The sequence below is a fragment of the Tachysurus fulvidraco genome, chromosome 22, assembly GCF_022655615.1.
Source record: "Tachysurus fulvidraco isolate hzauxx_2018 chromosome 22, HZAU_PFXX_2.0, whole genome shotgun sequence".
Classification (NCBI taxonomy): domain Eukaryota; kingdom Metazoa; phylum Chordata; class Actinopteri; order Siluriformes; family Bagridae; genus Tachysurus; species Tachysurus fulvidraco.
The window spans coordinates 6,919,586-6,931,694 of NC_062539.1; the positions used below are offsets into that span (position 1 = coordinate 6,919,586).

At 38.4% G+C, this 12,109-nt stretch overlaps 1 protein-coding gene across 9 annotated transcripts in view; it reads right to left on the reverse strand.

Annotated features, from left to right (window-relative positions):
• Window positions 1-8,789: 8,789 nt before the first annotated feature.
• LOC113645154 (microtubule cross-linking factor 1) overlaps window positions 8,790-12,109 on the reverse strand; it is a 53,822-nt gene continuing 50,502 nt past the window's right edge. For 4 of the 9 annotated variants that reach the window (XM_047806156.1, XM_027150501.2, XM_027150500.2 and 1 more), the window contains one exon: window positions 8,790-10,712. In XM_047806156.1, coding sequence (XP_047662112.1) covers window positions 10,485-10,712 — 228 coding nt within the window. In that variant the 3' untranslated portion in view covers window positions 8,790-10,484. Of the gene's footprint in view, window positions 10,713-11,002; window positions 11,050-12,109 lie in introns of those variants that run through there. The other 5 variants (XM_047806153.1, XM_027150502.2, XM_027150503.2 and 2 more) reach the window with 5 other exon arrangements.

Sequence of the window (12,109 nt, forward strand, 5' to 3'; positions counted from 1 at the left end):
GGGTGGAGAGTTTCTGCAGAGATTACAGTACTTATACTGTATTAGTTTTCGATCCAAAATATGGTCTTTCTGCTCAGTTCTGAATCCCGACAGTCCAATTATTCATATTTAAGTCACTTAATGAACTGAATCTTGCGTTATGGATTACCTTTATCAACATAACCAAAATCTCCACTGTACACACTCTTATTCTTCCTTACTGTTTCTGAATCCTGATTAAAAAAAGTCTGTGAAACATAAGGCATGTAGCTTCTGATGTGGCGAATGCTTTTTGGAATTCAATAATTTAATTAATACATTTCAATTGTTTTGTAACTTGTTAATGATGAATGTTGATTGTTTTTAAAGTCCGATATAAATAAATACTTGCATACTGTAAGGTGTTGTCCTACTTCCTCAATTTGTCTGTGTTGCCCAAGATACCCTTACCCTTATGAGACACCGCTAAAATGGGAACATCCATATACATAAATAATAAACAGACACAAGGCCAAAACTGAAAACAGACGAGTGCTAAGGAGGTTTATGGTTGAAAAAAGGTGCAAAAGGAAATATGACTTGACCATTACTCACTATGTGCACATAATATTTAAAAGATATTATAGATCTGCAGTTAGTTGCATCAACCCAACTGATCTTTGACCTACAAACTGCAAAAAGTCATGATCAATCTTCTGAGCCTTCTTACAGCTGTCTCTGTGGTGACAGGTCTAATGCAACATGCTCTTGATGATACCATCAACTTAAAACAAGATCAGAGACTGAAATCTCTTCCTCTCATCTCACTGTATTTCCATCTGAGAGTAAATGCCTGGATGGGTGGATTTTACAAGTCACCATAGATCATGCATAGGACATGTCTTTGACAGGAACATTTTCTACCGCTTATCCGAACTCGGGTCACAGGGAGCCTGTGCCTATCTCAGGCGTCATCGGGCATCAAGGCAGGATACACCCTGGACGGAGTGCCAACCCATCGCAGGGCACACACACACACACTCTCATTCACTCACACAATCACACACTACGGACAATTTTCTAGAGATGCCAATCAACCTACCATGCATGTCTTTGGACCGTGGGAGGAAACCGGAGTACCCGGAGGAAACCCCCGAGGCACGGGGAGAACATGCAAACTCCACACACACAAGGCGGAGGCGGGACTCGAACCCCCAACCCTGGAGGTGTGAGGCGAACGTGCTAACCACTAAGCCACCGTGCCCCCGACAAGAACATTTTGTAGATAAACACTCTTTTTTTAGAGCATGATCCAAAACATATCCCGTGAAGCCGATCCCCTTGATATTATCCGTGAAAAATGTGACAAAAATCTTTATGGTTATTTTTTTTTCAACAAAATAGATAAATGCCATTTTGTTTCATGAGCTATGAATTGTAATGTGGCAGAGACACTAAGAGAAGTGTTCAGCCTGACTAATAATTAATCATTCATATGTACAGTAAAGATAAAATCCCATTCTACATCATCATAAATACAATAATATGAATATTAGCTGCTTTTCCCTCCATGTCTGATTGATGTTGCTTTTTCTATCGTTCAACTGGAAAAAGAAAGGAGCATGCATTAAAATTCTATGAGTGTCAGCATGAAAATATTCATTTCTTTTCAGAATGAAGGACACTCTTCAGCTAAATGATATGCAATCCAATTTCCACTTATTTCATTTGCAAAGACTGGCACAGATTTATTTATATACCCCAGAAACAAGTGGGTCCCAGTGGGTATGCGTGTGTTTATCTGGAGATTAGGCCAATTAAAATAATGCAAACAAACTTGATGTGAAATAAGGCTGTGCTATTCAATTCTAACACGCGTCACAGCAACGCCACTTTGCTTAAGTGGTCAATTCTGTGGATTGGAAACAGCAAGACAGGACAACAAGATAAGCTGGAAGACTTAGGTCCTGTAAATGAGATCAGCTAATTTAGCTGCATTGGCTTACAAGTGAGCTAGGGAATCTGTTAGAGTTTACAATATAGAGTAGAGTGCAAAGATTTGCATGCCGTTAGGACAAACAACGAGATATTAGAACATTTAGCAAGTTAACAGCACATCCAAAATTAAACAAGAGAGTCTTTATATTGAATAAATCTACTGGTTAACAATTTCTGACCACAGTTATAGAATGGAAATTATTTACATTCACCAAATATTTGGTGTCACCTATATGAGGGTGTCTTCACTTTTGAGTCTGGGTCCTCTCAAAGTTTCTTCTCTTCTCATTTATAGATTCATATAAAGCTCCTTTGTAAAAATGTCCATTGTTAAAGGAACTTTACAAATCACATCGAATTGAATAACAACTGGGCAAATTTTTATCCATTTCTAGTTTGTTTTATATTCTGTTATCTCTTATGTCTTATGGTTGCTAATCATCTCATGAAGAGCCTCTTTTTGTCTGTTTCTTGGGGTTAAACGGACAGAAAGTTTTTCTGAACGTTACAAAACACTGACACTGGAGACTCCTTCGCAAAAAAAAAAAACAAACAAAAACACACACAAAAAAAAAACAAAAAAAAAACAGAAAACTTGACCATATAAACAATTACATAATTTCTTTTTTAAATTCATCGTGTCAAATCTTAATGTAAGTGATTAAAGACCTGAATGTGTTAGAACAAACACCCTAATATCAATCTCCAAGCTGAACGACAGTCCAAGCCATACTGTTATTGAAAATCTGACCAATCAGAAGTGAGCACTGAACATTACTGCAGTATAACGGATATATAATGTTCCAGCGCTGTTACAAAACATCTGCTATTATTGCTAAAAGACGTCTGCTCGCACAGTGCTAGATAGATATTAGATTATAGAAAGTGTAGAATTATTTTGGTAGGAGTAATGTTACAGTAATGTTGTAGAAATGTATTTAAAAAACACCTCAGTTTCCCAGCACTTTTCCAGTGTTGCAAAATAAATGCGTTATCTGGGGGAAGTTTGAAGATTCTGCTTACAGAGACACAAAGAGAGAGAGATGAGAGAGAGTGTTTTTAGACCTTTGCACTCAGGCGTTAGAATCAGATTTACTGGCTTCATTTTGAGAAACTGAGAAACAACAATGTCTTAATGAGCATCTAAAAGAGTAATGTCGATGTTCAGCTTTTGGGCGCTTTTCTTTCTCAGGCCTACATGCTCAGCACTGACTCAATCGAGTCAGACTGATTCAAATGATTCTTCAGTAAATTTGGGACATCGAATCACTCTCTCTCACTCATCCATTTTCTACCGCTTATCCGAACTCGGGTCACGGGGAGCCTGTGCCTATCTCAGGCGTCATTGGGCATCAAGGCAGGATACACCCTGGACACAATCACACACTACGGACAATTTTTCCAGAGATGCCAATCAACCTACCATGCATGTCTTTGGACCGTTGGAGGAAACCGGAGTACCCAAAGGAAACCCCCGAGGCACGGGGAGAACATGCAAACTCCACACACACAAGGTGGTGGCGGGAACAGTTACTATATAACAGCCTATAAATATAAAAGAACTTAAACAATCTGTTACATTATACAATGAAATTCTTTCTCTGTGAATCATTCCAGCAGACTATGAAATAAATGATGACGATATAAGAAAAGAAAAAAAAAAGAAGAAGAAACAAGACGTATAAGTTTTCAGAGCTCTATAGGAAGAAAGGATGTCATAAAGGGTCAAAGATAAGGTGTTTCAGTGAAAGAGCGAGAGCTCACACTTCAGTGCATGTGGATGGAGTGGGGTCTGTATGAGAAGCTCTTTTGCAACCTGTGCACTCTCTCTCTCTCTCTCTCTCTCTCTCTCTCTCTCTCTCTCTCTCTCTCTCTCTCTCTCTCTCTCTTTCCACCTAATTGCTAATTTAATTTCCTATCATTAGTCCCATTTAGAGCTGTATTTTCAATTTGAAAGTCAATTTGATTTTCCCATCATGCAACATCCTGTTGAACATGTGACTTGTGGAATGTCCCAAATATGTCATAGGGGTGGATGTGTTCGTTTTTCAGGAATGGATGACTCATGGAAGAGGATGGCTCAAGATTAACATTTACAACAGATTTACAAGTCAATACAAACATTTTGGTGATTGTTATATACTGTATATGTAAATATATACAGATTATATTTCAAAGTAAAGTGTAGTTATAGATGACCGGGATTGGCATAAATACTGGCGCTTTTAGGGTTTTATTAATGGTTTGAATTACTTTAAAATAATGTGTGTTTGATCTTTATAATCATGTTTGTGAATGTACTGTAGGTGGGACACAAATAGCCCCTAAACATGGAGTCTTCCCTTTAGAAAGTATGAGATCAGTAAATTATTTTTATTTTCGCTTGTGCTTCAGGGTCGTAATGGAGAACGACTCATAGACATGATTATATAATGCAGGATCAATATCCAATTCGATTCGGTTTCTCAGTTTGAGCCTATAAAAAAATAAGCTTCCAGCCAATATTCTTCATGTTGTCTTCCTGAGAAAGCATCTCATGCTAACATTAACTAACACATACTGTGATTATATGTAAATGAGAATAGTACAAAAAGTAGAACATTGCATTTCTTGGATGTTGTAGTTTCAGAGTTTATTTTAGTTCTCTTCAAAGGAAGGTTTGGAGCAAAACGAAATAAAATCTAAAATACTGAGGCTCACACTTATCATTCTCTTTAATGGGAAAAGGAGAGCGTGGTGTTACAGAGTGCCACATTTTCTACCGTAATGTCCCTGAGGAGAGAGAAAAAGAGTGTGTGTGGTTGAGTCAAATGCCTCAGAATCTTCACATCCTTCTATTATTCATTAGATTGATGCAAAAAAAAAAAAATACAAAATAAAAACCTGACAGTATTAAAGCTTTACTAATATTCAGGATTATTTACAATGCCTCTTGATCTAAGGGTAATTCCTTTCTTTTCTTGTTGAAGAAAAAGCACTGATTGATGAGGCACCCTTCAGTGGACTTGTCAATAAATCACTCCCCTGTTCCATGGCAATGATTCAACTTTCCTGGAGGATAAGAGAAGGTCAGGGCTTAATTCACTTTACTGTATAAGCAGCAGGCTGCTTACTATAAGTCTATTAATTTCTGAGACCCCTGCAGTCTTAATTCTGCTTTTGAATTAAGTGGAGATTTCATAAGGTGGTTCTGATAGCAGTCTGCTTTACCGGTGGTGATGGCAGGTGCACAAGGATAATCAGATTCCAGTGTGTGTGTGTGTGTGTGTGTGTGTGTGTGTGTGTGTGTGTGTGTGTGTGTGTGAGAGAGAGAGAGAGAGAGAGAGAGAGAGAGAGAGAGAGAGAGAGAGAGAGAGAGAGAGAGAGAGAGAGAGAGAGAGAGAGAGAGAGAGAGAGAGAGAGAGAGAGCTGGTGCAGAGGAGCACCAGCTTTCACACTAATAATGAAGAAGAGACAGCTGGTGAAGCCTGCAACGTCAGCAACACCTACAAAGCAGAACACACACACACACACACACACACACACACACACACACACACACACACACACACACACACACACACACACACACACACACACACACACACACACACAGCAGCTCTGCTGCAACACAGTTACAAAGACTCAGAAAAACATATAAAAGGGAAAAGCAACCCAAAGCGTTCGCTCCAGTGATCGTTACAGAATATTCAAGGTGAAGAGAACACATGCAGCACAAATGCTTACATCAGGATTACATTACTGCTAATCACACAGATCTCAGATCCCAAGAATTCTGCCAAGACACACTCCCTAAAAATATCCACATACAGTGCACAGATGCTTAGATTAGACTGCAAAAACCTGTAAATCAGTTATAGTTGAGTCATGTGCAGAGAACATAACTGAACTAAACAGGAATTGTGGGAAGGGAAGTGTTCCAAGCTCATGCATGAAACAGCATGAAGAGAAATCCAAACCCTTGTTCGTTACATATTGCACAGTTACTGTATTTCTGACATTTTTAGAACCACAGTGAAAAATATCCAGCGAAGTCATGAAATCCCACAATGCACTGCAATACCTGCAATAAGTCTGTATCCAACCCATCGCTATACTGTGTTTGGTAATGTATTGTATACATACTAACCAAACAGAGCAGGTAAACAGCATGAATACTTTCAGGATACCTGGCTACACAAGTTGAGGCACTAGTCAGGACTCTGACTCACTACACATTGGGACACTGATGACTCTCACTGAATTTCCAGAGAAATTCTAATGCATTTACATTAACTACATTCGGAAGATGCCTTTATCCAGAGCGGCGTACAAGAGTCTTTCGAAGTCTCTATCAATGCATACATCAATACTGGTTTACTAGGTCACACACTAAGGATTTCTGAGTCTAAATCTCTATTAACAGGAAATATAGCACTTATTTCGTTTTGGGGGGAGGTGGGTGTGAGGGGGGGGGGTTAATAAGTGCTATAAGTACAAGTATTAATAAGAAAGAGGTATGTTGAGTCACTGAAAAAAACAAAAACATAAAATATACATGTTTTAAATCTGAAAAAAAAAATCTGTGTTTCTGTCATGGTACTTCAAATAGGATCTTATGCTATATAGTGCATTTTTTTTTATCTTTAAACACTTCAAAAATATTGTTATACTCAAACATACTGTACACAGAAGTGAAAGTTAAAAATCACTCATGTAGGGCATCATTTGAGAGTGATTCCCTATATATATAGTGATATATACTATATATAATATCCTTTCTACGACAGTTTATAATTGTGCAGCCGAGAGCTCCTGGGGAACTAATGGGTCAGCACAAACTGTGAGTTCAGCACAACACTAATTCCTTCCTGTCAAAGTCTCGATAAAGACCAGAACATACTGTACAGCTGACTGACACAACATTGGTTCATAGAAGACATGACAGTCTTTAGGTTGCCCCATCCACAACAATCCCATGAGTCAATGGCTGACCATGTAGATCAATTCCTGGCAGGGTGACCACCGGGTGACGAGACTCCGACCAAGGGTCGAACATCAGGATTGACAAAGATGTCATTTCCTGTAAGCTAACATAGCGAGCATTGATTCTACATGGATTTTGCAGTGCATTGTGGGATGTAAAATCTGGAAAGCTTTTGCCATTAAGCCTTAAAATGACCAATGGTTACTAAACCAGTGAGCTGACTGAGATTCACTCTTACAGTATTACCAAAGTAGAATTTTATAGAATACACCCAAAAACAATCTAATCTATCTATCTATCTATCTATCTATCTATCTATCTATCTATCTATCTATCTATCTATCTATCTATCTATCTATATATATATATATATTTTTCAACTTCTTTGAATCTTAATTAAATAAAAGACCGACACAGTGCTGAATAAGTTCCAACAACAAAAATTACTGTATATTTTACTACATGTATGTAAAGACTTTGCTTATAACACACTAAGTTTTAATTTAAATATTGTCGTTGTTGCTATAACAACATAGAACGTTAAAATACAGCTAATTCCCTGACACCAAAACATCGATACTTCCAAAGACAGCAGCAGTTACCTTCGAACACTATGTTAGATGTGTTCCCAAGTGGGAACAACACCTCAGTTCATGTGAAATTAACCTGAAATGATCAATTATTATAGTTTTGCATTTACAGCATTTCCACCGAGTTATAAAGTTTGTCTAGAAAAAGATAAACATACATAGTTTGTGTATATTTACTCCACTAATTGTTCATCTAGGCTTAAAGAGCATATTATTTTTTTGGACTAACCAGGCTTGACTTTGGATTTGACTCTTCTCACCTCTGCCTACAGTCTATTAACATACTTACAGTTTCCCACAAATTCAATTTATTAACAAACAAACAACTTATTCTGGGTTAAAACAACTCATGCTGAGTTAATCCATCTTAGACCCAGTTCTGTTTCAAAACTGATCCAAATTGGGTCATTTTAACCCCAGCAACTTTTAGAATATCTAAACCTTCATATTGGTTGCAATACACACATATTCAATTCCCAAACAATGTATGCTATCTAGTAAAGATTACCCATAAGTCTGTCTGTAGGGAACAGAATGAAGGGACAATATTAACTATTTTTTCAGAAGCCAAAAAATGGGATTTCCTCCAGTTTTACTGTGTTCATGTTCAGCATTGAATGTTTTTGTCATGTTTCACTTTACAGTGGTGAATAATTACTTGTATGATATTAGAAACTCAGAGCTTTAAGAATTTGTAGCTTTGTAGTCTTGTAGTGTTAATTATTTTTGTTTTGCCTAGCCAACTTGAGCCAATATTTTCATACAAAAGTGCATGCACAGACAGAGACAAAAAGACACAAACAGACAGACACATACAGACAGACACACACACAGACAGACACAGACACACAGAGACACAGACACAGACAGACAGACACATACAGACATACACAGACACACACACACACAGACAGACACACAGAGACATAGACAGACAAACACACACAGACACACAAAGACACAGACACAGACAGACACACAGAGACACAGACACAAACAGACAGACACATACAGACAGACACAGACACACACACAGAGACACAGACACAGACAGACAAACACACACAGACAGACAGACACACACAGTCAGACACAGACACACACAGTCAGACACAGACACACAGACAGATACAGACAGACACACAGACAGACAGACACACACAGACACACAGACAGACACAGACAGACACAGACAGACACAGACAGACACACACACACACACACACACACACACACACACACACACACACACACACACACACACACACGTCAGGTAATTTCTGTAAATACACATTCATTTTATTAACAATTAAACAGACTTTATATCATTAGACTTTAGACACTGACTTAATTTAAAACATTCTACATTTGTTTTCAAACCCATTTTATCCTTTAAAATAAAGAAAGAATTTAAATACAATAATAACGGCTATACAAAGACAGGGCAATAAGTACAATAAGCGACTTAAAAAGTGGTCTAACTTGTAAATTTAATGCCAGTAAAAGTACAGACCGTGGACAGTGGGTTGGGTGAGTGTGTGCACGTGTGTGTGTGTGTGTGTGTGTGTGAGTGTGTGTTTATATATAGGGCTGTCTTATATTATAGAGATATAGCACAAGGTACAACAGCATTTAATATCATGCACTAAAGTGCTAGGGTTTAAAAGGCATGCAGATCAAATTATGCAGGAAAATATGCATAAGGATAATCAGTTGCCAGTTTCCTTCCTGTTGTGGTGCATTTAACATTCAGTTGTACATCTGGAGTAATAAATACATCAGTGTTGTTGACATCATGTTTCGTGTTTCCCTGACTCAGGATTCTGTTCTTCTGCCGCATTTTCTTTTGTTTAACACAATTAAATGAAACGTCTTTTCTTTGAACTCAATTAAATCGAAGCCACAAGCAAAACAAAAACAAAACTATCACATTAAATAATAAGAAAATAATTTGATCAAGTATATGTACATGAGAGATAAAGAGATCTTAAAAGAAAAAGCCAAAAAATGAACAACATGTAAACATTCAGACAAAACGATGTCACCATTTTCCCCAGGATATAAGAAAAAAAAACGGAATCTGACCAAACACATAGAAATTCGTACATATTGCATATACACAGAGACACACGTATATGGGACCATTGAGATATCAAGTGTGTTTAGGCACCTCCGATGGATTAGGTTGTGTTGTTTGGCTTCAGTACATTCAAGGTACTTGAATTCTCACAGAAAGTACTAGAAGGTTGTTGCTTGTTGGCTGGTGCTCGAGTAACTGCGTCCTTCTCTGATCCCCTGTGTTGAGGATGTGAAGGGTGTGAGAAGGTCTAGAATGTTCCAACACCCTGTTGGTGCTTGTGTGGTCAGGCTGGATTAAAGGATAAGACACGGAGGAGGAGAGAAAGGAGATAAGATGGGAAAAAAGAAAAGGGCGGGAAGAGGTTTGTAAGAGGGAAGGAGAAGAAGGAAGAGACAGATGGAGAGGAATTGAGAGTGAATGAGGAGGGCAGGGGATGAAGATTATGTAGAGGAGGAGAGGTAGAGGATCAGAGGAGATGATCAGGAATACGGGATGGACAGGAAAGGTGAAGAGATAGGGAGGAAAGAAGCAAGTCAAAGAAGGTGAGGAGAAAAGAAAGATGGAAGAAATAAGAAGACCAGAGGGTCATGAGTAGGAGAGAATAGAAAAATAGGGAGTAAAGTGATGAGAAAAGAACAAGAAAAAAACAGAAAAGAATGCTAGAGAAGACAGAGACAAGATAATAGACCTGAAGGAGAAAACGGACGTCTACAAGTCTAAAGGTAATTGTAGGAGAGGTGAGGAGAGGAGAGGTGAGGAAAGGAGAGGAGAGGAAAAAAGAGGTGAGAAGAGGAGAGGAAAGGAGGAGAGGAAAAAAGAGGTGAGGAAAGGAGAGGAAAGGAGAGGAGAGGAGAGGAGGACAGTGAGCAAGCTTGGCTGGTGCAGGATGTCCTCAGGGTGGGAGCTGAGGTAGTTCCTGACTGGACTCCTCTGTCTCTAGGATCATTTCAGCAGGTCTGACTGGTGAGGGGAAGCGGAACCTATTGGTGTGGTCTCTGTAGTTGGGTGAAGAAGAAGGAGAGCTCGCAGCCCAGCGAGAGGGAGGACGGCGATTGGCAGGACGCGCTGGGCGCAGGAAACAGCTGTCCAGGGGCGGGGCTACTGGTGATCGGGGGAGGTCCTTCAGTAAGAACACATGAATATACACACATTTAAATCGTTTATATTGGAAAAATAGCTCAAGAGCAGGACTTTGCAATTCTAAACTCACTTGTAATATGCAAATGAGATTGCAGTGAGGGTTATTTTTTGGTGTTTTGATAAATTGTGGCAATTAAACCAATTAAATTGTGGAAAAAGTAATGCAGGTTAGTCTTTCAATGTGATACATCACAGGTTTGCCAATCTCATTTAAATCACATTACACAGGTTTAAATAGCAATATAAATGCCATATATTTTTTACCCCTACCATATAATGCAGCCCCACTCAAGACTCTTCAATACCAATGCTATTATCTATAAATATATGAAACAAAACCACAAAAATAGCACCATAATTTCAATTATTTCTGAAGATTCATGTCAGAAAAATCCAGTTTCAGCTAAAGACACTCATCATTTGTTACTCTAACGCCTCTCTGTTTATTATTGCATTTCCTCAGGACCGGGTTTCGTATGAAAGATGAAGAGATCTAATAAACAAACCAAACTAGTTCCGCTAAAAATAAACAGCAGAAAGATAGAGACACTTCATCTGACCTGATAAAGTGTGTCGGAGCAGATCGTTAGCCGAGATGAGACTGACACTGTAGCGGCTGACACGGTAATAATAACTCCTGTGCACTTGGGAGACTGATGACACACAACTTATTATATTTATTCTTTTTGTTATAAATCGTTCATGTACAATCTAACGTACATGCTGCATCTGTCATAATTTTGTGTCAGTATACGGTGAGGTTTAAACCCATGATACATGACTTTTTTCCTCCTCCTGGATGGCTGATTCAGAATATATCAGCACCCTGTAGTATTATTCGCACCCTTGATAAAAATGAGCAAATATTATTATATAAATCAAAACAATACATGCTGGAATTATTCTCTGTAGAACTACTAGAAGTATCCTCAAAGCTACATGTGCCAAGAGGATTGACAGCCCTCCCCACATAATGAATGAAAACACAATGTCAATCAATTTGTCATCGATTACCATGAAGATGTGAGAAAAAATATCCAGTGAGAGATGGCTGTTGATTGACATGAGGCAGTTAAAGAAATCATTAATCACAATCACGGCCATGGCAAAAAGTTTCACGTGACAGAAACAGTTGGAACTTTGTCAGGAATTGGAAATGTATTGCCTCCAAATACAGCAACCCAGAAGGTAAAGGAGGGAAAAAAGAAAGAAAGACTACACAGTTTATTCGATTCCTATGGATGTAAAGTTTTGAAATAACTTTCTCTTGCATTTATATCTTTTATAGACGTGGGTAGCTAAGGGTTATGGGCCTTACTCAAGGGCACATTGGTGATGGTTCTAGGGTTGGACTCATGACCTTCTGATCAGCAGTCC